The 20,553-nt window shown below is 36.4% G+C and overlaps 1 protein-coding gene across 1 annotated transcript in view; it reads left to right on the forward strand.

Annotated features, from left to right (window-relative positions):
- Positions 1 to 20,553, forward strand: part of COL11A1 (collagen type XI alpha 1 chain) — a 173,878-nt gene that overhangs the window by 37,844 nt on the left and 115,481 nt on the right. Inside the window, exons 5-8 of the mRNA XM_067300830.1 lie at positions 2,307 to 2,435; positions 15,788 to 15,904; positions 16,516 to 16,611; positions 18,959 to 19,204. Coding sequence (XP_067156931.1) covers positions 2,307 to 2,435; positions 15,788 to 15,904; positions 16,516 to 16,611; positions 18,959 to 19,204 — 588 coding nt within the window. The remainder of the gene's footprint in view (positions 1 to 2,306; positions 2,436 to 15,787; positions 15,905 to 16,515; positions 16,612 to 18,958; positions 19,205 to 20,553) is intronic.

A 20,553-nucleotide genomic window follows, 5' to 3' on the forward strand; every position in this document is an offset into this window, starting at 1 on the left:
TCTATATTATATATTTACATATTGGTCACTTAAGTATGTTTGATTCCAATAACTGTGTCTCTGGTACAGTCTTTTTTTTATTTTTTCCCCCTCTTCTATGGGATCATAGATGTGATGCAAACTGTCAGCACTGTAGCTGATCACTTGCATGCTGAGCTGCATGCTGGTAGCTAGGAAGTGCCTTGAATTAAATCTTAGGAATTTAGACTGGTTCCCAGTGAACAAGTAAACAAACAGCATGAAAATGACAGAGCGGGAGTTACACCTTCCCACCTTCTCCTTTCCAAACCAGACAGCATGTTCAGCCAGAATTTTGCGGCTAGTCCGGTTGGTATTAGTTGGCCTTGTTGTGCTGTGGGAACAATAGTGAGGATGTTATTCAGAACGCTAACGCTATCATTTTCTCTGAACATTCTAGTGAACAGATGTTGTTCATAACAATACTTAGAAGTTAAATGGCTTTAAAGTTCATTAACTGCATTTCTCATTTGGATGCAAGCTTATGAATATGCTTTTGATTCTTTGTCCTCTATAATATGTTCTGTTCATCTCAATATATATTCTGCAGACATTTTGGGGATGGAGACATGAACATATTCCTGTGGTAATGCAGGTGATGTGAAACTTATTAATGCCTAGAATCAGTGATTCATAGCTAGACTGTGTCAATTCCTCATCCATCTCAGGAATTACGCTATGATTTATGATACAAAAAAGAAGTGTTAACACACTTTCTTTGAAAATGACACCTTCATAAAATGTCACCCTCACACTTTCATTTTCTACTCAGTTATAGCTGAAGTCTTACAAACCATGTTCCCATACATTTATTTGGCCATTCAAAAGCTTGTGGCAGTAACAGTTTGCTTTAGTTGTCTTTTCACTATGGTGGTGCTTTCTTAAGACATTCTAAGTTAGATATCTTTTCTCAGAAATGTGTCTGACCAATATGAGACATATGGCCATTGGCTATATAAGAATATATAAGAATATAGCCAATATGAGAGAGAATGTAACACCCACATATCAGCCAGTCTCAATATGTAGTTGTCATGGGAGGAAAAGAAACACCAGACAGTGTGAGCTGCTAAGCTCAATTTATTAAGTGGACCTTGCTGCTTGGCCCCTGCACATATAGCAGCCTGTTACCAGCTCTAGTCACATATTGCATCGAATCAAGGATGAGACTGAGGTGCTGTGCTGAATTCAGGGGGAATCTTTTTGAGCACAGGGCCATGTGGGGTGGCGCACATTTCTGCAGCAGAGCATAGTAACTGTCTCTTTGGCCATGTGTGATTTCACCTAGCAGGTGCATCTACTGCCAGATGAAGAGTGCTAATGCTGCATAGTGGGCTCAAAGAAAAATCAACCTTGGAATTGGCAATTTATATTCATTTCCAGTGATTCATACGTATCAGTGGTACTACACAATTTGGAATATTGTATTATTATGTCAAATACTGGTCATGCTGTCTCAGACACGATATCTATATATAACTTCGAAAAAGACAGAAAAAGTCATGAAAACCTTAGAAAAGAACCCTTAAATGAAGAAAGATTTAAATGATTGTAACTGTTGTCTTAAGATCAAGCATAAATAAGGGAACAAGGTCTATAAAATAATGAATGATCTAGAGAAGGTAAAACAGAGGGTGTCTGCTGTGGGCATTCTGGAATTTTCAACCTCCTTACATTGCTCATAATATAAATGATTAAGTATTAGAATCATTATCACCGGAAGATAACTTCCATTTACAGACTTTCTCATTTTGCTCTCAGTACTTTCTTAGTCCTTGTTTATTTTGGAATGGTACATAATACATTACAAGAGATTTTAATTCATTTTTATTTGTTCAGAACAGAGCTTTGCAAAGTTTATCTGAACCAAAACTCATAGAAAAGTTTCATGGGTTAAAAATTAGTTAGTTTAATATTTTCAGGGATTTCCACATGGATTCTAGATATCCCAGAATTTTTACCCTTTTATTTACCTACTCCTTACACAGGCAATCTCTATGCAAAAACTTCCAGATCTGGCCTTTTGTAGTTAAATTGTTCTGCATCCCTGTAAAAGCATCATTTTCATGTGATGTGACCACTGAAAATCATTTTGAAGTCAGTCTGAATGGAAAATGGCATCTATAAATTAAGTAGATATGTTATATAAAACCACAAATATTAGTGTAATGTCTAGTACATGTATTGTATGCCTTTTTTTTTTTCCTACATGAAAGCTCTGTCCTTCTGATGAACTGCAGTAGGCAATCTTTGGTTCTGTTGTTTAATCTGTATATGCTTTCTTGCAGGGTGAAATCCAGCAGCTGTTGATTATAGCTGACCCCAGAGCTGCATATGACTATTGCGAGCATTATAGCCCAGACTGTGATTCCCCAGTGCCCAATGCTGCTCAGGCTCAAGATCCTCAAGTTGATGAGGTGAGTAATCAGTCATGTATTACTAGATTTATTGCACATTAGTGGTTTTGCTGGATACAAGTTACCCAGGGAGCATTTAATTATAGCTAAATGGCATACATTATTCTAGACATGAAGGAAGAAGGTTGCAGGAGTGCATTCCTTTTTGCTACCCACTCATTTATGACAAGTACTTGAAGGAGCCTATCACTATTGTATTTAAATTCCAGCATGCTCAGTAAAAGTTAAACTATAATTCCTTTAAAAAATGGTAGCAATCTGAGTTCTTTTAGTTGTGCCTATTTGCTGCTTCTTTGTATATTTGTGATTTTGCTGATGCTGAATACCCCGAAATGCCACATTTAAAAGATATGGGAGGTATGAGTATTTTGCACTTGTAAAGTTCTGCTACTAGAAATGTCATGTATGCTATGAGCTATATCCAGTGCACAAATGCACGTACATACTAAATCCTTTCAGACAGCTCTGCTAGCAGATAAGTATCAAAAGGGACAAGACACAGTTGGAATTTTTCCCAGTAATAAAAAAAAATTAGCACTCACAGAAATAATTTGTCACTGTAGACAGTTCTCACAGCCATAAACTGAGTAATTTGCTAAAGGCAACTGAGGAACCTCAGATTAGTCCTCTGAGAATCAGCCATTGTAAGTATTGTAACATGTTCCAAATACTTCTATCAAAATTGTCTCATATTTCTGACATTGTAAAGTGGAAGAGCTTTTGCGAAATATAACTAGTCTTAATTGAACTTGGTTCTGGACAGTCAGCATGCACCCAACTGTGTGTGATCTGACTGGCTATTGTTACTCAAATGCTCAAGAGATCAGCATTAAAAACTTGCAGAATCTAAAACACCTGCTTTGAGGCAATTTTGAGACAGAATTTTTCCTAAATACATGATAATTTGTTGTTACTGTTCTATCTGACTGAAAACTATATCATCATATGACAAAGGTCCATGGGGCCCCAAACTTAGTTCAAGGGGATTCTCACATCCATTGCATCAGAAGTTCAATTTGAGATGTATCAGGTCACCTGCACATACGCAGTGGCCTATACATTACATTATAGTGCCCGAAGCCCAGTCTCTTTGTGAGCATCATGTAGAATCTTATGTCCATTTGCCTGCCTGTGTGGATCTCCATGCACTATGTTCCAAAACAGATCAGGGTGAAAGCACGTGGTTGATATTCTATGGGAAGAAAATAAAAGACAGCAAAATAAAACAATTTTTTTCTGCTTATTAAATTTGAAATTTTGCTTGGGAACTTTCCTGGGCTTTGCTGCTATGTGTTTTACCATTCTGTTTTTCTTTTTTTATATTTCCTGTGTGAAGACTAGGAAAGTTTGAATGGGCTAGAGCTTTTCTATTTTGAAATAAGACCAAAGAGGAGTCAATCTAATGAACTGATCTTTATGGGAAAATGTTGATAATCATCTCCTGGTCTCTTTCTTGAACAAGACTATATCTAAATACGTAAAATGTATTAACTAAGTGGGTAGTACTGTCACCTCCAAAGTGCCATCAACTCCTAAGCAGGAGTTAACATGGCTTAGACAGTTTGCAAATATTTGCTTGCTCAGGCCACCACTGATGGCGATGATGGCTCCTGTCCTTCGGTGCAATAAATGTGGACAAGACTTGGAGTCCACAAAAATCGGCTGGAATCAGATTGTAGATTCAAGTCTTACCTACCTCTTGATTAATTTGAATGAGTACTTGTGCTCAGTTATTAGCAATGACTACTGCTGAATTATAAGACTTTAATTCAATATTTCTAAAGGATGTAGGAAATGAATAAAATAGGCTCAGGGACTACATTTTCTTCATAATGAATAACTAGCTGAATCTCCCTCTGTCAAATTTTATGTTTATATTATGTCAAAGCTGTTTGATGCTAGCAGCAGTTGAGAACTAGCACTCCTGTGTAGATCAAAAGAATAAGCCTCTTATCATAGTTATAAAACCTATGTGTGTGCACATGTATAATTATATGCTCATAGTGTAGAGTATCCAAATATATACTGCACACATTGAAAACAGTTGGTCAGCACCAAACATTATCCTATCAACTGAGAAAGGGTACCATAAAATCAGTCGTGCACTGTTCTCCTTGGACATCCTGAACAGAGATAGTTTACAGCGTAATGTAATAGCCACTAAAGTCAGCAGATACTTTACCATTAAATTCATCAGTCATTGTAAAAGTTAGTACTTTTTAGTATGCTTTTCTAAGGCCCTCATTTTACACTTTGATAATCTGAAAATACAGACAGTTTGTGGGAACACCTACAAAGAAAAAAGTAAAATAAAAGTTCTTAATTTGTAATATAACATTTTCAAGTGAATTTGAAAGGATAAAATAATAATAATAATAAAATGGAAAAGTCTCATTTCTGTTTGCGTCCATTGATTGGTCTGAGTGGTTGTTGAATCACTTTGGTTTCTGAACTGAAGACACAATTTCCTGATCGCTGTCCAAGAGTGTACACACATAGGTTTATATGAATATTCCCAGTGAAGTCAATGGATCTTTTTAACATGTTGTGAAATAGTCATCTGAAGTAATCACATCAGTAATACTACCAGTGCAATGAATAAGTGGGATGAATATGAAATGGATTAACTGCTTGACTGAATTGCCCAGAATGATAGAATTGTCTGCTATAAGATAAGAAGGCATGCCGCCCATGCATGCAGCAGGCTACTTCATTAGCTTCTGAGATGCAGCCTAACAAATCACACTGATAATAATTTTCAAGGAAATAAGTGAAACAAGTCTTAAATATGGATTGGAGGAAGTTATAGAAGATACCATTGCTGATTTTTTTAGAAATGTGTTTTATGATAGATGATTGCAAAATTAATTTAATAAGATATTACAAGATAAAAATATAATTACAGCCAGTCTATGTGGAAATCAATGTTTTCAGACAAGCCTGATTGCATGCTTTGAGATTATCCATTATCACTATCAAATTTGTAGAATTTGTATACTTAGACTTTTGTGAAGCTGCTGATTTGTCAATACATGATATTTGAATTAAAAACATAACATTATATGATAAAAATAAAGTACCTGATAAAAGGATTCAAATCTGGCTGCTGTATTTCAGAAATTACTAAAAACAGAATGCCATCACTGAATGAACTTTTTATTGGAGCTTCTTAAGGGTAGAGGCTAGCAATCTAGAAATAAGTGTAAAATGAATGCTATTAAATTTTGTCCATGTCATGATATTGCAGACTGGTAAATAGTGATAACAGAGTATTCCAGATCTGTATGTTAATTCAACTAAAACAAGTTACATATATCCAACAAAAAAAAGAAATGCAGGCCAGTCCTAGGGTGCTTGGGAACGTACGTGCATACATGCAGCTGTAAGTTTGATGAATGCTTCAAACTTGGATGCACATGCTGACAAAAGAACCTGTTGCATGCTGCTGATTGTGCCTATCCCCAGGCTTCCTCTGTTGCTATGCCAGTGCAAGCAATTTGAGGGGTACATGATTGACAAAACTGGGATACTGATCTGGCTTAAAGCTAACATGAAAAGATAACTGTTTAGCTAGATTGGTTTCCTGGTTCGATCTGTCGGGTTTTCTCACAAACTCTTGTGATAGAAAAAGGGAAGAGGCAGCACTGGGCTAAAGGCAAGGCAGGATTGTGGCTTTCAGCATCAGTTTTGGCTTAAGCCAGCATAAGCTTAAAAAGTTTGTTGGCAATTGCCCCGGAAGACTCTGGATCTCAAAGTGTGGAAATAATTTGTATATGAGCACTCAAAGCAAAGCCGTGGCAAAAAAGGCAATGCGTGCCTTGGTATGTAAACAAAGAAATAAGAATGCAGATGAAATTTTACTTCTCTGTATGCTTCTGATTAAAACATGTACTGGAACATCACATACAGTCTTGGTGTTTAGTCACTAAAACAATCACAAAAACGTAAAGGATTCAGGTAAGAGCTACAGACTTGCTGTGACTTAGGGACTTGGAAAACTTGATGTCTTTGACTTGTCCACAATAAGAACAAAAGATTGAAAGCTAGCCCAGTTAGCATATGTCAAGTACCTTCACAAGAAGAAAATATTGACCGCATACAAATAGAGGGAAAAAAATGAAAAGAAGGAAAGTCAGGTAATTTCACAGAGGAAAGAAGCTACTAAACTTTTTATTAATGAAAGAACAAACTATTAAAGTGGTGTATCTCTAAACAGATATTTTCAAACCAAGGATCAGTGCCTTTCCAAAGGATGTGTTTTGGCAAATGTAATTTATGCTTTAGTTGAGTGCAGGTTATTGGACTCAATACAAGGGGGACTGAAAGAAAATTTGGAGTCTGAAAATATACAGGAGTTAGTCAAGGTGATCTAATGGTCCCTTCTGGCTTTACATTTCTGAGCTTCTGAATTACTGCAGACCAGAACAAGAAACTGATACTTGACTTGGAGGAAAGAGGCAAATTAAGTGATTGCAGAGCCTGCTAATGTGTGTTACTAGCACTGACTACAAAACACAGAGGAAATGGTTGGCTCTTGTCCATGAAACAAAAAGGACATATAGTAAATTAAGTTTGTGGAGTTGCACCTAGGAAGCTAAAGAGGATTCCTACTGATAACATAAACTTCTGTCATCTCCTGGCATGTTCACAGCCTGGGAATGGAGTTATTCTGAAAAATTGGATGATTTTTAGACCACTAAAAGCATCTGGAGAGAGAAAGTTTTGGCTAAGATGATGAAGGTTTAAAGGCAAGATCCACAGAAGTACTTTGTCTGTTTAACTGAGTGTAATCCACATCACTCAAGGCAGTGTTTTGCTTCTGCAAAGGGGCAAACTTAATCAAATGTAGAAGAAAATTTAAAATACCCAAGGTTGTAGTTTTGTCGGCATTTCTTTCAATAGCAATTAAACAAGTCCTTTTCTTCTCTGTACTCATTTCCACCTCACTCATGCTATCCTTCAAGTTCAGCAGGTAGAATTTTTTGTGTGTTTGTGGGGGGTAAGAGTTGAGACTTCATCTGAACTAAATATAACTTATCAACAAAAAAATCGGAAAATTAATGGAAGGTATTGTAGTGAATCCCCATCCCATTAAATGAGCCTGAGAATTCACGTCACACAATTGCAATATCAGGAGTGCAGTATTTGTTGTCTAAAATTTTGGATTTGTTTCATATGGGTTGTCTTAAGACCTTGACTCCACTCTTGTATGTAGATTTATTGGATGCTGATTTAGAATCAGTGTCTTTACTTATGTAAAGTGCTATGCTGAGATTTTCTTTTTCTTTTGAAGTTTTCTTCTTGCCTTAGGCTCAGATTCAAAAGGCAATTTGAGAGATGCAACAGTGCATTCCAGTTCCTACCTTTTAGGTGCAGGGTATTCTCATTCCTGAATTAAGTGCTGAGGTCATCCTAAATAAGTCTCAGGGAGAATTAAGCATTGCACAATGGGACTCACAAAACCAGCAAGCTGACTGAATGAAGACATAGATCTAGCCAGGCTACGAAGGGAGGACCTATCTTAAATTCCACCCTTCTCTAAAGTCTAGGCTTAGTCAGCTGAGCTACCCCAATCCCCATCTCATTCTCTTACCTACCCAAGGTCAACCTCCTGTCTCCTCTCCCATCACCTCTCCCTTCCTTTATGGGGTTTAGGTAGGAGTAATCTAAGGACTTCAAGGCATAAGCTTTGGAGTTGGATGCTGTATTTCCGGTTCCATTTTAAGTGTATCAGTCACTTGTTGGATCCAGGTAACTGTTATATCTATCTAAACAAGGTCCGTTTAGCTGGGTAACCCTTGACTACTTTTTGCGTACTGGCTCTTTAAATCTGTTGAGTTTGGTTGTTTGCCAGGACTGTCAGACTTTCTGTGGACAGTTCAGGCTAGACAGAATAGAGATGTGCATGGGTGACTTTCCTGTGCCAAATGCTTTTATTCCTCTGTGTTTTGTCCCTGACTTCTTCTGACCTGGGTGTCATTCAGTCTGAAATTAGAAAATGGGAAAGCACTCGAGTGGTAATAAATAGATTAACAGTAACATCCACACAATTTACTCTGTTGTTTCTTTTCTATTCATTTCTGCCTTCAAGACATGCTTTAATTTATCTGTGCATAAGCTGTCCCCGTGCTTGATTGTGAATAGCTATGTACAAGTTTCCATAACCTCTTAAGTGTAGAGTGATAACCTCAGCTGTTGTCACTGCACCAGTAAAGTGTTGCCTAGAATTTACTACAAAAATTGTGGTTTTGTATTTGCTTCTGGAGGAAAAAGAAAGGGTATCTGACTACAGAAAATGCTCAAGCTTGAATAGGGAGAGAGAGTACTTCCCAAATGGGCCAAACCAAATTTTTACTTAATTATTAAAATTATTACTTAATCATTATTACTTAATAACTAAATTGACAAGAAGTAGGGAGGAGAAATAAATGAAAAATGTCAATTCTCTGTACTAAACAGTTATTCTTCCATCTTAGAATTTTATTTTTACAGCAACAGTACTCTTTCTTACAAAGTCTGATGGTTAATAATATTGGTTGAATTTTTGAGTTCAAAGATAGGATGAGTTACTGTGGAGCTTTTGGTGCTATACATTCAGATACATTGCAGAGTTTATGAAAATACTTATTGGCAAATTGGCCATTTAGCTGAATAGTGTCTTTGGCAGAAAAGGGTCTTTTATTTTGTTGATTTTATTTAAGCTTTTTACTCCATCCTGCTCTTTTATTTCAGAGGGGCTTTTTTTGTATTGGGCTTTAAGATTAATTCACTTTCAGGATAATTCCAAAATGGCACCAGTCATTCTTACTGAGAATTTCTCATAAGATTTCATTATAATCAGATACAAAACATGTCCTCTAGCAGCAACTGTAATCTGCACATCTAACTCGATAGCCTCAGTGATCGTTAAAATTGTTTCATGCTGAACTTAGGTTTTAAGGATTGAATATGGGTATCAAATTATATTAAAAAATTATCAGGATTAATTTCCTAAGGAAGTTAGGCCTCTATGCTTCTCTTATAAATACCTTCTGATTAGTCTGACTTCTGTCTTGTGTTCAAAATCCCTTCTGCTATAAATGGAAATGCATTAAACTCTGTTACAGTTCAATCACATATGTTTGGCCAACTCACAGAAATTAGAGCAGGGAAAGACCTACTCAGTCATGTACTCCATCTTCGCTGATGTTGGACTGTACCCTATAGTATATTTTCTGGAGTGTCGTCAGGTCTAGTTTTCAATGGCCCCAGCTATCAGGCTTTCAAATCTTCTCTTGGAAGGTTCTTCTGCAACCTAATAAATTACACCGCCTGACTCCTGCTGGAGAAATTGCTCCCTGAAGGAACTCTGCTTCATTTATTTTGGACCTATCCCAAACAAGTGGATTACTTGAAGAAATGAAATGTGTGCCTTTAATGAAATGAACTTGGAAGTAAAGATGCAAATGGCACCTCTATATGTCGTCTGGGAGGTTTTCAGACATCCTTCCAGTTAATTTAGTGTCATTTCTTTCAGTTGTTTGGCTGATCAGAAAGTCTAATTTTCTGAAGAATATAGGAAATGAGCTGTTTTCATGTTCAGTTTCAATCACATTGAGTACTGCAGTTAGTTAACTTAGCAGGCTGTAAAAATAACAAGCTTCCTAGCTCTCTTTGTACATATAGAAAGAGCATTTTTCTTTAGGCAGTTAACTTAATACAGACCTTTTAGTGTTTGTTCTTATTTTCACATAGTCTGTCTTTGGAAGTTGAAGATTTTGCTCCTATCTTCTTTTATCTCCTTCCTTTCATTACTTTCTTAAAAAGTTTCATTTTGTTTGACATCCTTTATTTTATTGCATTTCGTAAAGTATTACTGGGCCTAGAATGGTTCAAAGTAATCTTTGCCTAGATCATTTAGTATAATCTTTAGGCAATAAAAAAACTGAGCTTATAACAGTTTATTGGTTTAGGATATAGATTGCTATGTGTCATTTTCTCCTGGTTCCTCCTAATTTGGAAAAGTAAAGTAAAAATTGCTAAAATCTACATCTCAGGATGGGGGGGATAGATTTCCAAGTAATTTCTATATGGATAGCAGAAGAATTCATTTTCAAAGTAAGGCTGTCCTCAGAAAATTTAAGTCATTCCACAGTTGAAATATGCCTTGCATGCTGCTGATCTTTTGCTTCTGAAATTCATCTGATGAAGAAAACAGTTCATCTCTTTAATTGGAATTGCATGAGGTTCTGGTAGTGTAATATAATTGCTCTGGTAAAGAAAGCATGAGATCATAGTGGAAAGATTTTGTCCCATCAAGAAACAGCAGGTTTTATTCTTCCTTTCATTTGTAAGAAAACAGTCATATGCAATATTCATTACAAGGATGGCTGTGCTGTAACTATTGGTGGTCTTACAACAGAAGAAAGAAAAACAAAAGAAAATTGCATTATGTTTGAAGTATGTGTTACCTGATGCCTCTTAGCAGAAATCCCTCACTAAATTCCAGCTATTTTCCAATATGAGGTCCTAACTGAACTAAATATCATGCATGCCATCTTTTTCTTGTTAATGTAAAATTATTGGGAAAGGTAAAAGTTGTGGGAATTTCATCTCTGTTGTCTCAGAGCTATTTATAAACATCCCCTTGTCTAGCAGAATTAGAGCCTAGGGTAAAATATGATAGAGAAAGCTCGACTTGAGCAGGATTGAAATAATGCTGCACAGCTGTGGAAGATATAGCTTGCATTTGGCTAAGTCTATACCCATAGGAGGATCATCAGAATGCTCCACAATCTGAATGTTTCTTTAAAAGCCTTTCCAGCTTCTTGATTCTCTGACTGCATTACTAGCCAGTAATATCTTCCTTTATTATATAGCTAACAAAGGAAATAATTTTCTCTTCACTTACACTCCTCGTCTCTGTGATACCTGTTTTCATTCCCTATAAACTGGACGTAATAGCCTTGACTAAATTTAGAAAGAGGCAGAAGATACCTTTTTGTGTACAGACTCTTTCTCTACTAATTAATTATGAAATTCTAGGTACTTTTCCTACATTTTCAAAAGAATCTACTATCCTCCATCCCCTTATTAACAGTGCAACCATGACCGATTTCTGGGAGTGCCCCATACCTCTCCAGCTAATGACAGAACTAATACTAAGGCCTGAGGTATCATGGGTTTTCTACTCAGAAATGGTAACATCCAAAATTTGAAGGTGCTCTTGTCAGGGTTTGTTGAGGCCCCAGACTGAGTGGGGCATACCTCTGCCTCAAGTCATCTGATAAAGGTGACCTTGTAGTTGTGTAGCTCCAGAAGGAGAAGGGTTAAATGCCACATATTCACTCTTGGCTGTTAATAGCAGGGCATGTGTGAGTTGCCAGTGTCACAGCAGGTGACTAAAGCCCCACTGTTTACCCCATGAAACCTGCTCCTGGTGTTTGTAAATTTAGTCCTTATTTAACTGACCAGTCCTTCACCAGTCTTCTAGTCTCATCTTAAAGAAGAGGAACGGCCTTTATCAGGTTGAGTTGATAAAATCCTACTGTGGAGTAAATCATATCTGTAAAATACATCTTTGCACCAGTTTGGGGTGTAGAAATGCATTCCTCCTTTTGGAAAGATCGTGCCTTGGGAAATACACTTGTAAGGTATTGCAGCCGGTTTCTCTAGTTGCAACAGAACCTGTGCAGTAGAAAAAACGTATTCCCTCCATTTACTGGATGGTATGAAAGAACAAGATTTCTGGTCTTTCAGAAAGAATGGTCTGGAAAGAAGGGTTGCTAAAAATCAGAAAGCTCTGGAAAGACAGGGTTGCTAAGAACAAGATCAGCAAGCTTAGGGCTAGTGTGTATCCTCAATTCTCCCCCTTATACCAGGGGACTACAAACTACTCCGAATCACAAACTACATGAATATGGTTTCAGCATGATGGCCGCATGTCCTAGCTTGTAGGTTCCAGAGTTTCCATAATGCCCCTCTGATATTGTGTACTAAAAACAGAAGACAAAATAAAACAAAAAGGTCACGGAGAAGATCTTCACTTGCTTGGCAGTAATCTTATTCCAGGATGGAAACTGTCATTCCCCACTTCTCATCCATTCCTGTTCTTTTTGTCTGTGTGCCTGCATATCATTGTAACCCAAATGTACCACTGTATTTGTGACAATATTTTACATATATGAAGAAAGTTTCATTTTCTTTAATAGAAACAAATAAAGCACAATCCCCAAAAGTATTTTTCCCGGTGTTTATGCATGATGCAGTAGATCCCTCCACATATTCATGCTGTTGTATGAGTGTTTTCTAGTTTCCATTCATATACGTCTGGCTTTCCAAACTATGCCTCTGGCAGATTTTAGCATTAATATCAATTTATTTACTACTTTCTTTTTTAATACCTGGCACAGATGTTTTTCCTGTCTTTTTTTTTTTCCCAGTCAACATTTCTGCTTAGTTTGTGGCCTCTGAAGAACTTTTTGTAACCCACTGTTGTTATTTTATTAGTCACATAGTTGGCACTGTTGAGCACAGCCATTCACCTTTCCTTGAGAGATGCAATAGTGCTGAGATTGGAAAATCAGTTATAATACTGAGCAACACACAGTTATATTTTAATTATTAATAATCCAAGATGAATTTTGGAATGAATGCTTCCAGTTTCAGAATAGTTCTACAGTGCTTGTTAAAAAGGAATCTGTTTGACTGAAAGTTATTAAAACAAACTCCTAACAGTATATTTAAATTTAAATCCTGCTAAGGAAACAGTAATTCTCCCCCAAATCATCCTCCACCTATCCCTTAAGGTATTGGACAATATTTAAGACAGGTAGTGTCTATTGTTTTGGTATCAGCAAAAATTATGTTGCAGAGTGTTTGATTCATTTTGTTTGGCTGAGGAAACATTTAAAAGTGTGTAACTGATTGTCACTGTTTGGCATGAATAACTGAATATGAAGAGTTACATTCCACTAAATGCTTTTTTTTTCTTGTATATCAGCATAGACTTGTTGACAGAAGATAAACAAATCAGCATTTGCACACATTTTAATCATTTAATTTGCACACATTTTAATCATTTCTAAAAAGATATGACTGTTTCAGTGCTATCATTTCAAAGGGCTATTTTTACCCATGTGGTTTTTTTTGTTGTTGTTTACTTCTTTTACTTTTTACTTCTTTCTTATGGTCTCCTAGAAATGTGCCACTGTGTTTTCTTTTCTGGTTGTCAGTGGCATTCTCCAATAGAAACAAGTTGTATAGAGGTGCATTTCTAGAACTGCAGAAGCCAGACAACTTGTTTTTATACATGTACACATCTGTAAAAATATATCATCACTTCTCATGAGGCCCTTGGACAATACCACTTGTTTCATTGACTTCACTGGGAGTAGAATTGAGTCTTAATTTACCAAACAGGGAGAGAATGATCACGTGTAACTTGTCAGACCTAACTCTAAAATGCTGCTGCTTTTGAACAGCATAGATAGAATCAACTTTTTCGGCAAGTCATGGCAATGATATCACTGATGGAATCAAAGCACAGTTTAAATCATATAATAGGCAGATGTAAAGGGCCAATATACTTCAAAGAGAGGACACCCTCCACTTTAAATGGTAATGTTCTATTATTTAATTTCAGTTTTCTGTTATAAGTATGCAATAGAGATTGGGACAATTAACAAAAGAATGTCACTTTCTTTCTATATGTTTAAAGAATGTCTAACCAAGATGAATGGCTAACCAAGTTGTGTGTGTGCAGAAATAATCAAGAGGGCAATCAAATAAAAGACTTCTGACTTACTAAGAAAAATCGTATCTTCTTTTTAAGGAAAGGCAACTATCAATACAAGAAGTGCATGTAATGAAAAAAGCAAGTTAACTGGTGATCATAGTAGAAAATGATATGTTTTGTTAATAGTTACAAAAAGTTATAATTAGCTAGAGGTGTCAGAGGAGTGAAGTAACAGAAACCCATGTTTAGGGATTTGCAAGTGCTTAAGGCCTTTCAGTATCTCCATATTTTCTGCTGAATAAAATGTATTCAAGCATAAGTACGATAATTGTATCAAAAGCCGTTGCCAGGGAAAACAGCTAAACCTGTATCATTGGCCACATGGTGGAATATATATTTGAATATGGAGATTTTTTTTAATCCTTTATACAATTTCTATTAAAATGTCAATCTGTCTTTAATGCTGATGATATTTATGACATCTAGGAATCCTCAGAGTCGTTTGGAAGTGTAATATACTAATCCTATCAGCCATCTAATTAAGCAAATAGATACTTCCTTCGTTTTACAGACAGTGATGTTAGTTTATAGCAGGATAAAGGATATTTTGGAAGTGGCTATTCTTCATGAGGCACATTAGAACATTTCTTCCTAAACGAGGGAAAGCATCAGATCCTGGACACAGCTGTACCTTCATTTGACTCCCTGCAGATGTAAAGATAATTGGTAGCAGCCATGAGACTGCTTTAATTTACAGGACCAACAAGTTGTGCAGCTGCAAGCAAGAGGGGGGCAGAAAGTTTAAAGCTGCCCTTTCTTTTCAACTGTGATCAGTAGCACCTGGTGCACCTAATATCTAGACCAATGTCTTCATGGCAGAGCCAAGATTACAGCTCAGGAGTTCCTGCCTGACTAGTTCACGTGCGCAATGTTACACAAACTAATTCTAAACCTATTTTCTCTTTTAAAAGTTCTGTGGGCCAAATCTTCATCTGATGTTAGCTATAGATACAGAGCTATGGAGCAATTTACAGCAACTGAGGATCTGACCTTTAAATGCAATTATGCCAATAAAGCGTAGAATTTGCTCAGAACATGTGTGCCATGGAACTGCCCTGGTATTGGGAACTCTCCAGCAAACAAGAGGATAGCCATGGATATTTGTGTGTTGTGGCCTCTTACCTGAATTATAAGTTATTTACTGTATTCATGTTGGACGTTGGTATCTCTCTAGTTCTTCTAGTCACCAGAAGACATACAGGTAAAAGAGTATAGGTAGAGAGATGTATTACTTGGACTTAAAGAGCAGATAAGTATATGATTTCACAAAGGTCAGTTGGAGCACTCAGTAATCCAAATTATAGCTGACTCTTCTGTGCAGTCCAATAAGAGTGTTTTTGCCTGGCACTAGTACTTGCTTTTTTATTACTTTTGTATTGGGCCATTAAAAAAAAGAAAAAGAAATTGTATTAGGGTTTTTATTTCCCCCAAATGAATAACTATATTGAATTGTTTATGCTACCTTATTTCCTTAAGCTTTACTCCTAAGTAAAGGTTAAGATGCTTTCCAGTTTTGCTAATATAGTTTGCTGCCACTAACATGGGAATGCCTGATATTTTTCCATTTGCAATGTAGTATACAGCAGAAGATTTTATCGAATATGACTATGAGTATGGGGATGCAGATTATAAAGAAACTGACTCTGTAACAGAGGGACCCCCACTATTCGAGGAGACGGTAGCACAAACAGAGGTAACAATCTGGTCTGTTTGTTGTGTGGTGTCCAGCTGTCCCCTACCATGTGGTTTGTCATTTTGTGTCCTCTGCATATAAACTTAATGATTTCCTTTCACTCATTTCTTTACTCTATAGCTGTAACACTTACTTTCACTTAGAGTTGGAAGGCCTCACAGCTGACAGCATTCATCTCACGTTTGCTTACCCTCCTTTCATTCATGCTTTCTTTCTGCATTTTCTTTTCATTTTATTTATGTTTTCCCATTCCATCTTTCACCACGTTTGCAGAAAAAGAAAGCCAAGGCCAAAAAGAAGAAGAGGACAGTGGCCGCTAGCTCAAAGGACAACCCCCCAAAGGCCACAACAAAAAAATCTGAAAAATTTGCATCCAGGAAGAAGAAAAGTTATCAAGCAGCAACAAAAGGCAAACTAGGGGTAAAGGTAGCAAAGAAATAATCAAGATCTTTCCCAGACCAAGACTGGAAGATCTCTGATCATGAGAAAAAATAGACCTAACCCCACTAGATGAATACATGTCTGGCTAATACCATAACCTGAATAAAGTGATACCTCCTGAATTTTTCCTACAGGGTTTTTTTTAATAATGTACTTTTTCTTTACACTAGGCAAACGCTGTGGATGAATTCCAAGAATATAGCGTAGCTGAAACTGACTACGGGGCCCAGACAGAGGCTCCCTCCAGAACGACTGAAGCAAATGAGGTAATAATGACACTGAGAAAATTATCAGCAAAAATATTTCCCGATCAAAATCTGATGTCAATCATTAACAAAGCACAAACACGTTATTAAAGGAAGACTGTCTCTCTGTGAAAATATACATATCTGTAACAGTGATTAATGTGATTTTATGCTTTCTCAGCCAATATCAGAACCTAGTATTTTCTTGGGTAGAACTCCCACTAATTCTGTAGAGATCTGCTGAATCTTTAGACTGCACAATTCATAATTCTGGAAATCCTTCAATAATATATGCTATGGCAATGCAGGGTTGTTGCATCCAGTGTGGATGTGAATGGAGCTATGCCTAGTATACACTAGATTAAATACTAGACATAGTCCTCCTTCTCTAAGCGAAAGAGAGATCTCTTGAATACTTCCTATCGCTCTCAAGACACAGCATAAAAATGAGCCTAACTAAAGACAAAGAATGGCTGCCACCTACTTGATCTTCAACATGAATTTCTGACGGCTGCTCTTTTGCCTGAAACCAGGCAGAAGGAATTAGGTATCATTCTCATGCAGGAATAGTTCCTGTCCACCCCCAACTCAGTCATTTTTCCCAAATATATGTTCAACTCAGGTGCATTGAACTCTATTTGAAATATACTGTCCTAAATCCTTGAAAAGTTCTCTCTTTCAAATTCAATAGTGAGTCAGAGCTAAAAGAAAAAGTAACTACCTGGTAATTTAAGAGTGCTAGTTGTTTACAACTGCTGATTGTGGTATTCAGCCTGCTGAATTTTTTTAATTTAGAATTTTTGCTTCATGCAAAATAGCAGCATACTGAAATTGAGTTGGAAGCCATCCTTTCCTTTTAACAGTTATTCAGCCAACAAAAACAAATTATTTGCTTCTCACTGAGATTCTATTCAAATGAAACATTGTATTTTGAACTGTTCAAAAAAGATATTATAAATTATGTTAAAAGCCATGTTTTTAGAAATCCACAATGACAAGCCTAAACATTATTCTTAGTAATATTGCTACACCTAAACCCAGTGTTGATTAATATGTCTACATATTAATTAATACTAGTTTTAGAAAGGTAGTGGCTGATTATAGGAAATATATGTTTTTTCATCTTCCTTTTACACATTCCTTTCAAAATGAAGATATACTGCTTAAAAGATGTACAAATCTCACCCCTCTAAACATGAAAGGAATCCTGAAGTTATGAGGTCTTTTAGACTATGTTTTGAATTAGAAAATAGTTGTTCAACACTTCATTTGACTTAAAAAGCATAATGAAAGAGAGGAAAAGAATCTCAGTTTTTTTCCTCCTATGCATCTTGGAAGGTAAAGGTAAATTAAGAGATATTTTAGTTGTTCTAATGTAAGCTGTTTCTGTGTTAAATCTCTTGTTAACCTCTCACAAGTTGATGGAGACAGTTATATTTAAATCATTCTGCTTCTTATTATAGGTTAATTGTGCAATAGTATATTTGTTATAAGATAGATCCAAACTGTTAATTTTTTTTCAGAACTATACTTCCAAGAAAGCTGTGTAATAGCCTAATGGAAAACTCTTTTTTTTCAACAAATGTTTTTGTACATCTCAGATACAGCATTCCTTAAAACAGCTTTGGTGCTTGTAAGTTGATTGCTTGGTTTGACACTTTGAGTAATTGAAGATGAAAGCTGCAAGCAATACTTAGCTTTCAGAAATGTTCAGATTCATCTTTTATGTGTTTTGCAGGTGGAATTTTGACTCAGCCAAAAAATATATAAATTGCTGTGAAAGACATGAACCATAACTTTTTGAGTGATACATGAGCTGGAAAATCATTAAAAGGGGAAAAGAAGTTGAAACATTTATCTTGGCATTATTCTTTATTGACACAAGATAGTGAAGATGGCTGGCCCAAATTAAAGTGATACTTGCACTTCCTGTATATGGTTATTGTAAACAGATCTGAATTCATTCTCTGTTCATTTGGGTGCATGTGTTGATTCATGAATACTTGACATTATAAGTGTGAAACCAAGCAGGGAAACTTAGCTATATTTGGCACTGAAGTAACATTAAGCAAGCAACACACATACAGTGCTAGATATATTGTATTCAATGTTTTTGGAAAGAAAAAAAAATGTATGAAAGCATTACTTCTTTTTATTACTTGTGTACATACAATGATCTTTTAATTGCTCTGAAAGGCTGGACTTCCATTCCTTCAGACTCTAATTAAAAGATAATATGCTGTAGTTCTGCTGTTCTCTCTTCTTTTTGACAAGTTATCATAGTTGATCAGCATATGCTTACATTGCTTTACTAACAATAACCCACATATTCCTCCTATTCCCAAATCTTTGCTACTGATATGAATAGCAAAATCCTGTTGAAGAAGTCTTTGCTGAAGAATACATAACTGGAGAGGATTATGATAAAAAAACTGAGGAAACTGAATATGGAAGCAGAGGAGTAAACCTCAGTGAATCTGATCTTCTGGTAGATGGCGATTTAGGCGAATATGATTTTTATGAATATAAAGAATATGAAGAGAAACCAACTGATTCCACTAATGAGGAGTTTGGTCCAGGTGTTCCTGCAGAGACTGATATCACAGAAACAAGTGTAAGTTGGTTGCAGGCATAATGCAGTAGTATTAAATTAATTTAATTTAGCAATTCTTTTAGGTGCAGAGCCTGATCCAGATGTCATTGTGCATGTTAGAAATATTCTCTCTGCTTTCAATAGGCTTTGGATCAAGTTCATCCTCTTGTCTTAGTAATCCTGAGCTTTCTAATTTTATTATTATTATTATTTTTTTGTCTCTTCTGTTGAATGGAGTAAGGGAGGGTTGAAGATGGGAGGGAGAAAAGGAGAAAGGGAACTCCAAGAATAAATGATAAGATGAGCACAGTTTTTAAAATATTTCTACACTAGAGCTAAAGCTGGAAAGAATATGTTATAATTATTGGGTGCAGGTGCAAGAACTGTAATAAATTGTAATATTTTTATATGATTACCCTAAAAAAGTTGAAATGTGTATGAGTATCTAGAAAGTTATGGCCTCTGCTACCTTGCAGAGGGAAGACTCATGAGTGGGAAGGTGAAGATCTGAACTCATTCATGAAAATAAGCTTAGACAACGGTGACACGTTTATGACCTTGCAGGAGGGATATAACAGCTCTGCATATATAAAGGAAGATAGGATATCACAGTGGATCCTGTGAATCATGCACTTTTTCTGTGTTTTATAGCTCTCTTCTCCCTCTGACTTAATCGTAGGCTGAACAGCAAGGCTTTAGTTTTCCCTTCGTTGTGCCAAGAGCCTCATTTACCAGACTGTGGAAGCTGCAAAGAAAACTAATACTACTAAGGCTGGAAGCAGAATTAATTCCCACTTGGATTTCTAATTGGGAAGGCCCTGAATGTAGTAGGAAAGAGAATTTTGTTTGCAGCATCTGCTCACTCTTGTTTTTATTTTTTCCTCACAAACTCAAAATTTTAGTTAGCAGAGGATCCAAGAAAAACAGCAAATACTGTGAGGTCAGTTCTCTCTGCCAACCTTGAAACTCAAACTTCTATATTGCATTTATCGCTCCTTTCTAAACCCTGTTGGGGTGATAGTATTTTTTAATGATTCTTATCTATGCAATGTGATACAGGCTTACTTTTCTCCTAGCACAGGTGGGAACACAGTGGCAGAGTGACACAGAAAAGGTCAGATTATCTGCAAAGCAGAGAGCCCGTAAGGCACCATTTGTGCCTGCATTAAGCAAATGACTGTGTAGACTCTATTCTCAGGTGTAAATTTCACCTTAAAATGCCTTGCTACAAAACTGAAGGAGTCAGGAGGCTTGGATGAGAACCGAGCTCTTGGCCCTAATCTGCGCCAGCTTTATTATTACAACTCTCATATGCTGAACCAGTGACATCATATCATTTTCCTTTAATATATGGATGTATTTAGAACAAG

Source organism: Apteryx mantelli, chromosome 8 (assembly GCF_036417845.1).
Source record: "Apteryx mantelli isolate bAptMan1 chromosome 8, bAptMan1.hap1, whole genome shotgun sequence".
Classification (NCBI taxonomy): domain Eukaryota; kingdom Metazoa; phylum Chordata; class Aves; order Apterygiformes; family Apterygidae; genus Apteryx; species Apteryx mantelli.